The 15,967-nt window shown below is 49.6% G+C and overlaps 1 protein-coding gene across 6 annotated transcripts in view; it reads left to right on the forward strand.

Moving 5' to 3' along the window:
• The window catches only part of RFXANK (regulatory factor X associated ankyrin containing protein), a 114,539-nt gene that overhangs the window by 90,422 nt on the left and 8,150 nt on the right, over positions 1-15,967 (forward strand). For all 6 annotated transcript variants that reach the window (XM_063914552.1, XM_063914558.1, XM_063914557.1 and 3 more), the window contains one exon: positions 11,332-11,412. In XM_063914552.1, coding sequence (XP_063770622.1) covers positions 11,332-11,412 — 81 coding nt within the window. The remainder of the gene's footprint in view (positions 1-11,331; positions 11,413-15,967) is intronic.

Raw genomic sequence — 15,967 nt, forward strand, 5'->3', positions numbered from 1 at the left:
TTAGACCTGTCGACCTAGCACATGTCGACCTAGAAACCCTGTCGACCTTCCATCCATGTCGACCTAGTGGCTGTCGACCTATAGTGGTCGACCTAAACATTGTCGACCTAGATACTGTCGATAAAACTAACCACACACCCCCCTGCCACAGGGGATCACTTGCCCCAGCAGCATGCCGCCACCCCCTTACAGAGCTGAAGATCAGTGGCGAGTGAGTCACCGACCCCCCCAGCAAGCGGGGGGGGCCGGTGTGAAGATGGCGGCATCAGGGTAGGAGCGCAGTATGAACTGCACTCCGGAGGCTCAGCGGTACATAGTGCGGTGCTGTGAGGGGCGCCCTGAGCCAGCACCTACACCCTACACTGGTCACACAGCCTGTCCGGGTCCCGGGATATGAAGAGCAGGAAGACAGCGCCATTTTGGGGGCGGAGCTTCTCCTCAGAGCGGACCCAGCAGTGTACAGCGCCATTTTCCTGCCTGCACAGCGCTGTCCAGGAAGAGCAATTCCCTCCACAGCATCTCCAGCTATCTCTCATGGTACCAGGGGGTTGTAGAAGGGGGGGATGGCTGCAAAACGACTGTTATTAAGGTGCACAGTCAGCGCTGATGGGGGTCTCCCTTTATATTAAAAGCGCTGTGTGTGTGTGTAGGTTCCAATCTCTGTCTCTCTCTTTCCATTCTTGGGGTGAAACTCTGTCTGTCCTCCCGTGTGTGAGTGAGTGTGAGTGAGTGTGTGTGTGTGTGTGTGTGTGTGTGTGTGTGTGTGTGTGTGTGTGTGTGTGTGTGTGTGTGTGGAGTGTCTGTGGTCTCCATTAAGCAATGTCCCGGGACTCTGCATCATATGCTGCAGAGGATATGTCCTCTCAGGATGATCCCATTCCATGTAATCAGGATTGCACTGGTTTAGCACAGATTCCAGCAAGGGAGCCCGAGTGGTTACCCTCTATCAAATCTATGATTTCTCTTGCGTCCTAGAGGATGCTGGGGACTCCGTAAGGACCATGGGGTATAGACGGGCTGCGCAGGAGACATAGGCACTATAAAGAACTTTAGAATGGGTGTGCACTGGCTCCTCCCTCTATGCCCCTCCTCCAGACCTCAGTTAGATCCTGTGCCCAGAAGAGATTGGGTGCACTACAGGGGAGCTCTCCTGAGTTTCTCTGAAAAAGAAATTTGTTAGTTTTTTTATTTTCAGGGAGCCCTGCTGGCAACAGGCTCCCTGCATCGTGGGACTGAGGAGAGAGAAGCAGACCTACTTAAGTGATAGGCTCTGCTTCTTAGGCTACTGGACACCATTAGCTCCAGAGGAAGTCGGAACGCAGGTCTCCCTCCGCCGTTCGTCCCAGAGCCGCGCCGCCGTCCTCCTCACACAGCCGGAAGATTGAAGCCGGGTGAGTATAAGAAGAAAAGAAGACTTCAAGGAGGCAGAAGACTTCTGATCTTCACTGAGGTAAGCGCGCAGCGGTAACGCTGCACGCCATTGCTCCCACACACTAGCGGGCACTGATGGGAGCAGGGCGCAGGGGGGGTCGCCCTGGGCAGCAATAATAACCTCTATATCTGGCATTATTATAGGCACTGCGGAGGCAGTAATTCTTTAAATCCCCCACCAGTTTTGAGTTTGAGCGGGACCTAAGCCCGCCGCTGGAGGGGGCGGAGCTTGGTCCCACAGCACTAACCAGCGCCATTTTCTCCAAAGATCTGCAGAGAAGCTGGCTCCCCGGTATCTCCCCTGCTGAACACGGTGACACAGGGCTGAAAAGAGGAGGGGGGGCACTTGTAAGGCGCAGTGAGTGTATTACACAGTAATTTAATATAAAAGCGCTATTGTCTGGGACATTATTTTCCAGTGTCAGTTGGCGCTGGGTGTGTGCTGGCATACTCTCTCTCTGTCTCTCCAAAGGGCCTTATTGGGGAACTGTCTCCTTATATCTATATCCCTGTGTGTGTGGGGGTGTCGGTACGAGTGTGTCGGCATGTCTGATGCGGAAGGCTCAGCTAAGGAGGAGGTAGAGCAGATGATTGTTGTGTCGCCGTCGGCAACGCCGACTCATGATTGGATGGACATGTGGAATGTTTTAAATGCAAATGTGACCTTATTACATAAGAGATTGGACAAAGCAGAGTCCAGGGAAAGAGCAGGGAGTCAATCCACGGCTTCGGCTGGGTCACCGGGCCCTTCTGGGTCTCAGAAACGTCCCCTATCCCAGATAGCAGACACTGATACCGACACGGACTCTGACTCCAGTGTCGACTACGATGAAGCGAGGTTGCACCCGAGGGTGGCAAAAAGTATTCATTATATGATTATTGCAATAAAAGAGGTTTTGCATATCACAGATGACCCCTCGGTCCCTGACACGAGGGTGCGCATGTATAAGGAAAAGAAACCTGAGGTAACCTTTCCCCCATCCCATGAGCTTAACAAGTTATTTGAAAAAGCTTGGGAAACTCCAGATAAAAAACTGCAGATTCCCAAGAGGATTCTTATGGCGTATCCTTTCCCTGCACAGGACAGGGTACGTTGGGAATCCTCACCCGGGGTGGACAAGGCTTTAACACGCCTGTCCAAGAAAGTGGCGCTACCGTCTCCAGACACGGCAGCCCTCAAGGATCCTGCTGATCGCAGACAGGAAACTACTTTAAAGTCTATTTATGCGCATACAGGTGCTTTGCTCAGACCGGCAATAGCATCGGCATGGGTGTGTAGAGCAGTTGCAGCTTGGACAGATACCCTGTCAGCTGACCTTGATACCCTAGATAGGAATACCATTTTATTGACCTTTGGCCACATTAAAGACGCAGTCTTATATATGAGGGACGCTCAGAGACGTTGGGCTGCTGGGTTCGAGAGCCAACGCTATGGCGATTTCTGCTAGGCGAGCCCTGTGGACCCGTCAATGGACGGGTGATGCCGACTCAAAGAAGCATATGGAGGTTTTGACATACAAAGGTGAGGTTTTATTTGGGGAAGGTCTTGCGGACCTGGTTGCCACAGCTACCGCGGGTAAATCTACCTTTTTGCCTTTTGTTCCCCCACAGAAAAAGAAAACTCCACAATATCAGATGCAGTCCTTTCGGTCGCATAAGTCCAGAAGAGGTCGGGGCTCATCTTTCCTCGCCAGAGGTAAGGGTAGAGGAAAGAGAGCACCTGCTCCGGCTAGTTCCCAGGAGCAGAAGTCCTCCCCGGCTTCTACTAAATCCACTGCATGACGCTGGGGCTCCACTGAGGGAGTCCGCGCCGGTGGGGGCACGTCTTCGACTCTTCAGCCAGGTCTGGGTTCTGTCAGAGGTGGATCCTTGGGTGATGGATATTGTATCCCAAGGCTACAAACTGGAATTCGAAGAGGTGCCCCCTCGCCGATTTTTCAAGTCGGCCTTGCCAGCTTCTCCCCCAGAGAGGGAAGTAGTGTTCGCTGCAATTCAAAAGTAGTATCAACAGCAAGTGATGGTCAAGGTTCCCCTAGTCCAACGGGGGAAAGGGTACTATTCGACCCTGTTCGTGGTCCCGAAGCCAAATGGTTCGGTCAGACCCATTTTAAATCTAAAATCCCTAAACCTGTACTTGAGAAAGTTCAAATTCAAGATGGAATCGCTCCGGGCTGTGATTTCCAGTCTGGAAGGGGGGAATTTTATGGTGTCACTCGACATAAAGGTTGCATACCTTCATGTCCCCATATATCCTCCTCATCAGGTGTACCTGAGATTCGCTGTACAGGACTGTCATTACCAGTTTCAGACATTGCCGTTTGGGCTTTCCACGGCCCCGAGGATTTTCACCAAGGTGATGGCGGAGATGATGGTGCTCCTGCGCAGGCAGGGAGTCACAATTATCCCATACTTGGACGATCTCCTGATAAAAGCAAGATCGAGAGATCAATTGCAGAAGAGCGTGTCGCTCTCCCTGAGAGTACTACAACAACACGGTTGGATTCTCAATCTGCCAAAGTCACAATTGATTCCAACGACTCGACTATCATTCCTAGGAATGGTTCTGGACACGGAGCAGAAGAGGGTTTTTCTCCCGATGGAAAAAGCCCAGGACCTCCAGAACATGGTCAGAGACTTGCTAAAGCCGAAAAGAGTGTCTGTTCATCAATGCACTCGTGTTCTGGGGAAAATGGTGGCAGCCTACGAGGCCATCCCCTTCGGCAGGTTTCATGCAAGGACGTTTCAGTGGGACCTCCTGGACAAGTGGCCTGGGTCCCGTCTACTAATACATCAGAAGATAAGCCTGTCCCCCCCGGGCCAGGGTGTCTCTCCTGTGGTGGCTGCAAAGTGCTCACCTTCTAGAGGGTCGCAGGTTCGGCATTCAGGACTGGGTTTTGGTGACCACGGACGCGAGCCTCCGAGGATAGGGAGCAGTCACACAAGGAAGAAATTTTCAGGGGCTATGGTCAAGCCAGGAGGCTTGTCTACACATCAACGTACTGGAATTGAGGGCCATATACAACGGGCTACGACAAGCGGAGGATCTTCTTCGCGACCTACTGGTTCTGATTCAATCAGACAACGTCACAGCCGTGGCTCATGTAAACCACCAAGGTGGGACAAGGAGCAGAGTGACAATGGCGGAAGCCACCAGGATTCTTCGCTGGGCGGAAAATCACGTAAGCGATCTGTCAGCGGTCTTCATTCCGGGAGTGGACAACTGGGAAGCAGACTTCCTCAGCAGACACGATCTCCATCCAGGAGAGTGGGGACTTCATCAAGAAGTTTTTACAGAGATAACAAGTCTTTGGGGAATTCCTCACATAGACATGATGGCGTCACGCCTCAACAAGAAGCTTTGGAGGTATTGTGCCAGGTCAAGGGACCCTCAGGCAGTAGCGGTGGACGCCCTGGTGACACCTTAGGTGTTTCAGTCGGTCTATGTGTTCCCCCCTCTTCCTCTCATCTCAAAAATATTGAGAATCATACGACAAAAAAGAGTAAAAACAATACTCATTGTTCCAGATTGGCCTCGAAGGGCCTGGTATTCAGATCTTCAGGAGATGCTCACAGAAGATCCATGACCTCTTCCTCTCAGGGAGGACCTGTTACAACAGGGGCCCTGCATGTTCCAAGACTTACCGCGGTTACGTTTGACGGCATGGCGGTTGAACGCCGAATCCTAGCTGGGAAAGGTATTCCGGAGGAAGTCATCCCTACTCTGGTAAAGGCTAGGAAGGACGTGACGGCAAAACATTATCACCGTATCTGAAGGAAGTATGTTTCTTGGTGTGAAGCCAAGAATGCTCCTACGGAAGATTTCCATCTGGGTCGTTTTCTCCACTTTCTACAGACAGGAGTGGATATGGGCCTAAAATTAGGCTCCATTAAGGTACAGATTTCGGCCCTGTCTATTTACTTTCAGAAGGAATAGGTTTCTCTCCCAGAAGTCCATACTTTTGTAAAGGGAGTGCTGCACATCCAGCCTCCTTTTGTGCCCCCAGTGGCACCTTGGGACCTTAACGTGGTGTTACGGTTCCTGAAGTCTCACTGGTTTGAACCTCTTCAAACGGTTGAATTGAAATTTCTCACTTGGAAGGTGGTCATGTAGTTGGCCTTGGCATCTGCAAGGCGGGTGTCCGAATTGGCGGCCTTGTCTCACAAGAGCCCCTATTTGACCTTCCATGTGGATAGAGCAGAGTTGAGGACTCGTCCTCAATTTTTGCCTAAGGTGGTTTCTTCATTTCATATGAACCAACCTATTGTGGTGCCTGTGGCTACGAGTGACTTGGAGGATTCCAAGTCCCTTGATGTAGTCAGGACCTTAAAAATCTATGTAGCCAGGACGGCTCGAGTTAGGAAAACAGAAGCACTGTTTGTCCTGTATGCAGCCAACAAAGTTGGCGCTCCTGCTTCGAAGCAGACTATTGCTCGCTGGGTCTGTAACACGATTCAGCAGGCTCATTCTACGGCAGGATTGCCGTTAACAAATTCAGTAAAGGCCCATTCAACTAGGAAGGTGGCCTCTTCTTGGGCGGCTGCCCGAGGCGTCTCGGCTTTACAGCTTTGCCGAGCTGCTACCTGGTCAGATTCAAACACTTTCGCAAAGTTCTATAAGTTTGATACCCTGGCTGATGAGGACCTTGCGTTTGCTCAGTCGGTGCTGCAGAGTCGTCCGCACTCTCCCGCCCGGTCTGGAGCTTTGGTATAAACCCCATGGTCCTTACGGAGTCCCCGGCATCCTCTAGGACGTAAGAGAAAATAAGATTTTAAACCTACTGGTAAATCTTTTTCTCCTAGTCCGTAGAGGATGCTGGGCGCCCGTCACGGTGCGGACAAAATCTGCAAGGCTTGTATATAGTTGTTGCTTACATAAGGGTTTTGTTACAGTTGAGATCAGTCTTTAGCTGATACTGTTTTGTTCATACTGTTAACTGGTTGCGTATGTTCCAGGTTGTACGGTGTGGATGGTGTGGGCTGGTATGAATCTTGCCCTTAGATTTACAAAATCCTTTCCTCGTATTGTCAATCTCCTCTGGGCACAGTTTCTAACTGAGGTCTGGAGGAGGGGCATAGAGGGAGGAGCCAGTGCACACCCATTCTAAAGTTCTTTATAGTGCCCATGTCTCCTGCGGAGCCCGTCTATACCCCATGGTCCTTACGGAGTCCCCAGCATCCTCTACGGACTAGTTGAAAAAGATTTACCGGTAGGTTTAAAATCTTATGTTCTCAGATTTCAAATAGGGTTGCACAAAATGAATCTGCAACTCAGGCTTTACAGAATTCTATGGCAGTCTGGCCCAGTTCAGGTACATCAGGGCTCCCCGCTGTATATTCACATAAACGTGCTCATTATGCAGGATGATACCGATACCGATTCTCATACTGCAGACGGTGACGGGGATGTGTTGCGGGGGGTAGCATCTCTCTTGCAAAAGGGGTGTAGTTGATGATAGAGGCTATTAGGGATGTGTTAAATATTGCTGATACAACACCCGAGCAGGTTGAGGAGGCTTACTTCACTGAAAATAAGAAAGCCCGCTAACCTTACCTGTGTCAAAGGAATTAAATGCTATTTTTTAAAAGGCTTGGGAAAACCCGAATATAAAATTCCAGATACCTAAAAGGGTTCTGGTAGCGTTTCCTTCTTACGGTAGATGATAGGAAAAAATGCGAAAACCCACCTATTGTTGACGCGTCAGTGTCCAGACTCTCAAAAAAGGTGGTTTTACCTGTTCCAGGATCTACCGCCTTGAAAGAGCCGGCTGATCGTAAAATTGATAATACGCTCAAATCCATGTACTCTGCTTCTGGGGCAATACTGCGTCCCACTATTGCCAGTGCTTGAATTGCCAAAGCTATAGTAAAGTGGTCAGGCACGTTACTTGAGGACTTTGGTACTATGGAGAAATGTGATGTTGAATTGTTTTTACGTAACATTCGGCAGGATTTCTGGTAGAATCCATGAAAGTACTTTTTTTGGGGACTAGCCAAAAAGGAATTTTCTATGGGGCTAGTCCCCAAAAAAAGTATATTTATGTGAAGAATCCATGAAAGACCTGGGTTCCATGGCTGCGGGAATTTCTTCCATGTCAGTATCAGCTCGTCGAGGACTGTGGTTGTGCCAGTGGTCTGCCGACTCGGAATCCCGGAGAAGTGTGGAGACCCTACCTACACAGGTCAGGCCGTCTTTGGGGAAGCGTTAGATGCGTGGATCTCCACAGCTACGGCTGGTAAGTCACCTTTTCTTCCCTCAGCTACACCTGCTCCGAAGAAACCCTTTTCTTCTGTTACATCACAGCCCTTTCGGTCTACCAAGCCCAGAAAGGCCAAGCCGGCCAACACCTTCTTTCGAGGAGACCGGCCCAAGTCAAAGAAACATGCGGCTGCAGGTTCCCAGGAACAGAAACCTGCTTCAGGTACACCAAAGTCCTCCGAATGACGGTGGACTGCACGCCCCGGAGGTGTGGCCGGTGGAAGCGAGACTCAGACTTTTCAGTCATGTCTGGGTGTCCTCCGGCCTGGACCCCTGGGTGCAAGATATTGTATCCCAGGGGTACAGGCTGGAATTTCAAAATCTCCCTCCTCACCGATTTTTCAGATCAGACTTGCCAGGTCTGCTGGCAGATAGGACTGTCCTGCAAGAAGCCGTCCAGAAGTTGGTGGAGGCACAGGTCATTGTGTCAGTACCGCCTCATATGCAAAACAAGGGTTACTATTCGAACCTTTTCGTGGTACCGAAACCGGATGGTTCGGTCAGGCCCATTCTGAACTTAAAATCACTAAACCCCTTTCTGAGGGAGTTCAAGTTCAAAATGGGGTCTCTAAGGGCAGTAATATCAGGTCTGGAGGAGGGTGAATTCCTAGTATTCCTGGATATCAAGGATGCGTACCTCCACATTCCGATTTGGCTGCGACATCAAGCTTATCTTCGATTCGCACTGTTGGACTGTCACTTTCAGTTCCAGGCCCTTCCATTCGGCCTCTCCACAGCACCAAGGGTATTCACCAAGGTGATGGCGGAAATGATGATTCTCCTCCGCAGACAGGGTGAACATAATTACGTATCTAGACGATCTGTTGATAAAGGCGTCATCCAAGGAGAAGCTGTTTCAATCCATTCTTCTCACGACCCACCTGCTCAGGGAACACGGTTGGATCCTGAATCTTCCAAAATCACATTTGGAACCAACCAGGAGGTTTGTCCTTTCTGGGAATGATCCTCGACACGGAAGTGCAGAGGGTGTTTCTTCCAGAGGAAAAAGCGTTGGTGAAACAAACAATGGTCCGGGATGTCCTGAAGCCAGCCCAAGTGTTGGTTCATCACTGCATTCGCCTTCTGGGAAAGATGGTGGCCTCTTACGAGGCTCTACAGTACGGGAGGTTTCATGCTCGGTCCTTCCAACTGGATCTCCTGGACAAGTGGTCGGGATCCCATCTACATATGCACCTGAGAATACGTCTGTCACCAAAGGCCAGTATTTCACTCCTCTGGTGGCTACAAATGCCTCACCTTCTGGAGGGCCGCAGGTTCGGGATTCAGGACTGGATCCTTCTAACCACGGATGCAAGTCTCCGGGGCTGGGGCACAGTCACTCACGGGGAGACCTTCCAAGGAAGGTGGTCAAGTCTGGAAGCCGGCCTGCTGATAAACATTCTAGAACTAAGAGCCGTCTACAACGGTCTTCTCCAAGCGGCCCATCTTCTGAGAAATCGGGCCATTCAAGAGCAGTCGGACAATGTAACGACGGTGGATTACATCAACAGACAGGGCTCAACGAAGATCAGAGCTGTAATGTCAAAGCTAACAAGAATCATCCACTGGGCAGAAGAACACGCGTTGGAGCTTTCAGCAATCTTCATTTCGGCAATGGACAACTGGGAAGCGGACTTCCTCAGCGGACACGATCTCCATCCGGGAGAGTGGGGTCTCCATCCGGAGGTGTTCAAGGAGGTAACAGATCTTTGGGGTGTACCTCAAATAGACATGATGGCCTCTCTCGTCTCAATAAGAAGCTTCAGCGATATTGTTCCAGGTCGAGGGACCCGCAAGCGGTGGCAGTGGATGCCCTAGTGACTCCGTGGGTTTTCCAGTCGGTGTACGTGTTTCCACCACTCCAAGAGTTCTAAAGCTCATAAGGAGAACATGGGTTCAAGCGATCCTCATTGCTCCAGACTGGCCAAGAAGGTCTTGGTACACGGATCTTCTGGATTTACTGCTAGAAGAGCCGAGGCCTCTTCCTCTTCGGGAGGACCTGCTGCAGCAGGGGCTGTTCGCCTATCAAGACTTACCACTGCTATGTTTGACGGCATGGAGGTTGAACGCCAGATACTAGCTCAGAAGGGCATTCCGAACAAGGTTATTCCTACCCTGATACAGGCTAGGAAAGGAGTAACGTCTAAACATTACTATCGTATTTGGAAAAAATATGTATCTTGGTGTGAGTCCAAGAAGTTTCCTACGGTGGAGATTCAACTGGGACGTTTTCTCTTCCTGCAAGCAGGTGTGGATATGAGCCTGAGGTTGGGATCCATAAAGGTCCAAATTTTGTCCCTATCCATTTTCTTCCAGGAACAGTTGGCTGCCCTCCCTGAGGTTCAGAGTTTTTTGAAGGGAGTTCTGCACATCCAGCCTCCCTTTGTATCACCTACGGCGCCCTGGGACCTTAACGTGATGTTGCAGTTCCTCCGGTCGGACTGGTTTGAACCTCTACAGGAGGTGGAGCTCAAGTTTCTCACGTGGAAGGCTGTCACTTTGTTGGCCTTAGCTTCTGCTAGACGTGTGTCGGAGTTGGGGGCTTTGTCATGTAAAAGCCCATACTTGATCTTCCATGAAGATAGAGCTGAGCTCCGAACGCGTCAGCAGTTCCTTCCGAAGGTTGTGTCGGCATTTCATATCAACCAACCTATTGTGGTGCCAGTTGCTACTGACTCCTCTATTTCATCAAAGTCCTTGGATGTTGTAAGGGCTTTAAAAATCTATGTGAAGAGGACTGCTCGTCACAGGAAATTGGACTCTCTGTTTGTCCTGTATGATCCCAAGAAATTTGGGTGTCCTGCTTCTAAGCAGTCGGTCTCTCGCTGGATCAGGTTCACTATCCAGCATGCATATTCTACGGCAGGATTGCCGTGTCCTACGTCTGTTATGGCCCACTCTACTCGTAAGGTGGGTTCTTTGTCGGCGGCTGCCCGGGGTGTCTCGGCTTTACAGCTTTGCCAAGCGGTTACTTGATATGGATCGAACACGTTTGCTGAGTTCTACAAGTTCGATACTTTGGCCTCTGAGGACCTGTAGTTCAGTCAATCAGTTCTGCAGGAGCCTCTGCACATCTCCATGGTACTAATGTAGACCCCAGCATCCTCTAGGACGTAAGAGAAAATAGGATTTTGGTTACCTACCGGTAAATCCTTTTCTCGTAGTCCGTAGAGGATGCTGGGCGCCCGCCCAGCGCTTCATTTTCCTGCAATTGTTATCTGGTTCAGTACAACTTTTTTAGTTACGTACTGCATTGTTACTTGGTAAGTACTGTTTCAGGGGTTGCTTAGTTTTCGAGCTAAGTTAGCTTGATGTGCCTTGTATGTGTGAGCTGTGAATCTCACCACTATCTGTGTTAATTCCTTCTCTCGAAGATGTCCATCTCCTCGGGCACAGTTTCTAGACTGAGTCTGGTAGGAGAGGCATAGAGGGAGGAGCCAGCCCACACTCTCAAACTCTTAAAGTGCCAATGGCTCCTAGTGGACCCATCTATAGCCCCATGGCACTAATGTGGACCCCAGCATCCTCTACAGACTACGAGAAAAGGATTTACCGGTAGGTAACCAAAATTCTATTTTTTAAACATTTAACCATTGAATATATAAGGTTGTGCATTATGGTAATTGCAGCTTGTGTGCCTACAGAGCGAGGTGCTGACTTAACTATGGAGGCAGATTCTGGATACACCCCAATGGATCTCGCTGTGGCACTGGGTCATAAAAAAGGTATATACATCAGACCCTAAACTTACCACTTAGGATGAAATTGTTTCAGTGTGGCAGTGGGCACAAGCCAGTGTCTATAAAATAGAGGATGCTGTGGCCACTGTGCTTCTTTGTAACTTGCAGGAATGCAGTATTTTATATATTTGAAAGCTGAAGATATAAATTTCCATGTTATGTTATGGAAATGTAGTTAATACTATTGCACCAAAACATACTTTTTCTAACCCTCTGTTAATCAAATGACAATATCACTCGTGTTGCAAAATTCTAGTCTTTTCCAGGTAATTTTAGCTCTGCCTTTCTAGCTCATCTAAGAAAAACCCATAATCTCCATATATTCTAATGGAAGAGAAACATTAGCATTTTGTAGCCGTGTGTGACACTAGCCTCAGGCTAATTAAGTACAGGCATTTTGCAGCTAATTTTATCCTCTGTCTTGCCACTGTCACTATTCTCTCTGTGTAGAGCTGCTAAAATGCTCACGTGAGAGGAACCCAGAATATACATAAATTATAATGGGAGATAAATGGTTAATCTATGGCTTGGCATTTTCATTTTACCCTAAACAAAGTATGCCTAAATGAGGTAATCCATTAGAACGATTTGGAAGGTTTCCTGCATTCAGATCAATTCAGAGACAAATGCTGTTTCTGCAGCAGGGTACATTAGTTTCCACAGGGAAACATCGGGGTGTAGAGTGGAGCTTGATCCAGAGGTACCAACAGGTAAAGCTTTAGCTGTCCCAGGATAAATAGGGGCCTCCTTCATAACCCCGCCTTCAGTCACTGAGACCTCAGTTTTGAGTTGGTGCCTGCACTACGCAGCCCTGAAAGCTTTTGAACAAAGAAGACTTCACTTTTCTGACTGGGTTGGTAGCGCTGAATGTCAGAGTGACATTCAGCGCTGCATCTCCATCACCTCCCGAGTGGCGCTGCACACTCCCATTAGCCTGGTTCCAGAGTACCTGCGGCGGAGGTGTTCCAACTTAGGCACGGTCGCAGACTGCTCTCCTGGATTGCGTGGCTGCAATGGGGAGGAGGTAAGAGGGTCTCCCAGGGGGGGGCCCACCATTAAATCGAATTCCGTCCGTGGTCTGGGGAGACGGACCGTGACGCTGGCATGGACACTGTCACTGGGCAGGGACCCCAATAGACCACCAGGGCAATCGGAGCACAGGTCAGGTGTATTATAGCCTGCTTAATAAGGCTCCACAGTACCTGGGGTGGAAGTCCAGCATAGGGAAGGCGGCGCTTGACCTGTAGCCCCTCCCCCAGCTCAGGGCGCCATGTCCTTGAGGATTTCCCACCCTGGAGCTGCCTCACTCTCCCTCACTCACAGAGTCTCTGGGCGCCATCTCCTTGCAGATTTCCCACCCTGGAGCTGCCTCACTCCCTCACAGAGACAGCTGCAGTAGGTCTCCGGGATTGCAGGGCAATGTAAAGCCGCCTGTGTACAGCAATGAGACTTTAGATTCACTTGAGTACATGTCTTAGAGACATCGTTAGTTGAGAAAGGGTGTATATTGTACGAGTATTCTGCTATATCCTCCGGTCTGTGACTGCGCTGTGATATACAGTATATAAGTCCAGTGCAGCTTTATTGTTCTCATAATTTCTGCATTGCATGTGACTGTGTGCCTGTATCTGCTGTGTGTTTTCACTTTCATTGTTTCCCAGATATAACTCACTATATTCTGTACCCTGGGCTAGGTGCGTTTGGGTCTTACAATATTGTTATATACAGTGTTTATATATAGATATAAGTATATTTCCACCGTGTTACAGTCAAGTTATACCCTGTTTTATTCAACAGGTTTTTGCTTTTGTCTGGTTTTATAATCGTACTGTGTTAGCCAATTTGTTGCATATATAATGTCTAACAGAAAGGGCAGTAAATCTGTAGAAGCTCCTGCATCATGCAAAGAATGCTCCAAGGATGTATCAGAGGGGGAAGTGTTGTATGATGGTCTGTGTACTGCTTGTCATGCACCTCCCAGTCAGTCCGCAGCCCCTATCATTAGTCAGGAGCCTCCATGGGCAGCATACACTACCCTGCTGGGTACTCTTGTGGAGTGCCTTGCACCCCCTAGGGGGCAGCCTGTGCTATTACTCCCAGAAATTGTGCCCATGGTTAATCCGCCTTGGGCGTAAAATTTGTCTAACCAACTGAACCGCTAAACAAGTCCCTGGTTAGACAGAAATCTACCTCGGGTCACTCCCATGTCCCTGGTCCCTCTAAGCGGGCTGCTTCCTCCTCACAGTCTACACAGTCTCTCTGATGTCTCATCTGAAGAGGAGGGGGAGCATACGGTCCTGTCAGACACTGAATCCTGTGTTACTGATGAGGATTCTCCCTTACAAATGGATGTCCCTGCCCTGGTGTTTGCTTTAAGCATATCCTTCAAATCACAGATGAGGAGGAATCCACTGCTGTGGCAAAGAAAACTGATAAGTTTAAATAGCAGAAAGTGGTTAAAACTGTTTTACCTCATTCTGATCATTTAGTGGACATCAGGCGGGAACCCTGGTCTAATCCAGGGAAGAAATTCCCTATTCCTAAACGGGCCTTGGCTCGCTACTCTCTCCCTGCAGAGTTGTGTAACAAATGGGAGACTCCACCGCCGGAGGATTCTCATGTCACCCGCCTAGTTGTGTCATCCACTCTGCCTGTCACCACTGTCACCTCACTGAGGGAGCCGTCAGATAAGCGTGTTGAAGGGTGCCTTAAATCTGTAGATTCCCTTACAGGGCTATTCTTAGACCCATTATAACTTCCTCTTGGGCCGCAAAAGGTATTGAGGCGTGGGTTCAGGCGTTAGAGAAAGAGCTGCCCAAGGATATTTCTGACAATGCCAGACAATACCTGTCTCACATTACCACAGCTTCTTCCTACATTCAAGAGGCATCCTCTGAGGCAGGAGTATTTGTAGCCAAAGCGTCGGCTACGTCTCTCCTGGCGCGCCTCATACTGTGGTTGAGGTCATGGAAAGTGGACTTGGACTCCAAAAAGACTTTGGAGGTCCTCCCCTTCACAGGGGATAATTTGTTTGAGGAGGACCTGAATAAAATTGTGTCTGTACTGGCAGCTGCTAAGACAGCTTTTCTTCCAACTACTAATCCTTCTGCACAGAAGGCAAAGGGTACCACTTTTCGCACCATTCAGCCGCAAGTAAAAGCAAAAGGTCAGACATACCCGAGACAATCTCGTGCTCCCAAAACCACCAAGCCGAAGGCGAAACAGTCTTGGGTAGCCCGTCATCCGGCTGCAAAACATGACAAGCCTGCTGCATGACGGTGCGGGCCTCCCCCTGGGGGATCCCAGGGTGGGAGGCCAATTTACACAGTTTGCCCAGGTCTGGCTCATGACCACTTCAGATGCATGGGTACTGGAAGTTGTCTCTCACGGTTCGCTATCTCCTTCAAGAGACGTCCTGCCACACCAGTTCTGCACAACGGCTCTCCCTTTGGATACGTTGAAAGCGCAGGCTCAGCAAACGGTTATAGGTTCCCTCCTGAGTACAGAAGTAATAGAGGGGCAGAAGTTACTGTTCGACCCTGTTTCTGGTCCCGAAACCCAATGGGTCTTTCCGGCCCATACTCAACCTCATATCAATGAACAAGTTTGTGAGTGTGTCCAAGTTTCATATGGAAACGCTGCGCTCAATTGTGCTGCTATGGAACCCGGAAACTATATGGTATCCCTGGATATACAGGATATATATCTTTATATTCCTATTGTCATATTGCATCAGCAGTTCCTGCGATTTGCTATTGGCAACCTTTACTTCCAATTCCAGGCTCTGCCATTTGGACTGGCTACGGCTCCTCGGATCTTCACCAAGGTCATGGCCATGATGACGGCGCACCTCTGTCGCCAGGGAATCAGAATCCTCCCATACTTGGACGGCCTGCTGATTCTGGCAAATTCTCACAAAGTCCTCCTCAGTCATCTGCAACTGACGGTGACTTTCCTGCAAGCCCATGGGTGGCTAATAAATTGGAAGAAGTCCTTGCTGGTCCCAGCTCAGAGCATGGTGCACCTTGGGGCACTTTTGGACACACACAATCAGAGACTGTTCCTGTCTCCAGACAAAGTCCTGAAGCTTCAGGACAGGATAAGACACTTAATTTGTCGCCCCAGAGTGTCGATACAGCCAGCGATGCAAGTCCTTGGACTGATGGTGTGGTTTTTCAACATGGTGGAGTACGCTCAATTTCACTCTCGTTGATCCCGTCAAAGTGGGACGGCCTACGTCATTGGATCAGATACCAGATGGTCTTGTTGACTCCGGAGGTTCGTCTGTCACTGTCCTGTTGGCTCCAGGACCAGCAATTGTACAAGGGCCATCCATTCTGGATCCCCAACAGGGTTCTACTGGCAACGGTCGCCAGTCTACGGGGATGGGCAGTGGTGTTGGAGCTACACTAGATCAACATTTTGGAGCTGAGGGCAGTGTTCAATGCACTATCTTTTGCCCTGCCTCTGGTACGGAACAGGCCTGTTCAGGTACAGTCAGACAACGCCACCACGATGGCATACATAAACCATCAAGGCG

This window comes from Pseudophryne corroboree, chromosome 1, assembly GCF_028390025.1.
Source record: "Pseudophryne corroboree isolate aPseCor3 chromosome 1, aPseCor3.hap2, whole genome shotgun sequence".
NCBI lineage: Eukaryota > Metazoa > Chordata > Amphibia > Anura > Myobatrachidae > Pseudophryne > Pseudophryne corroboree.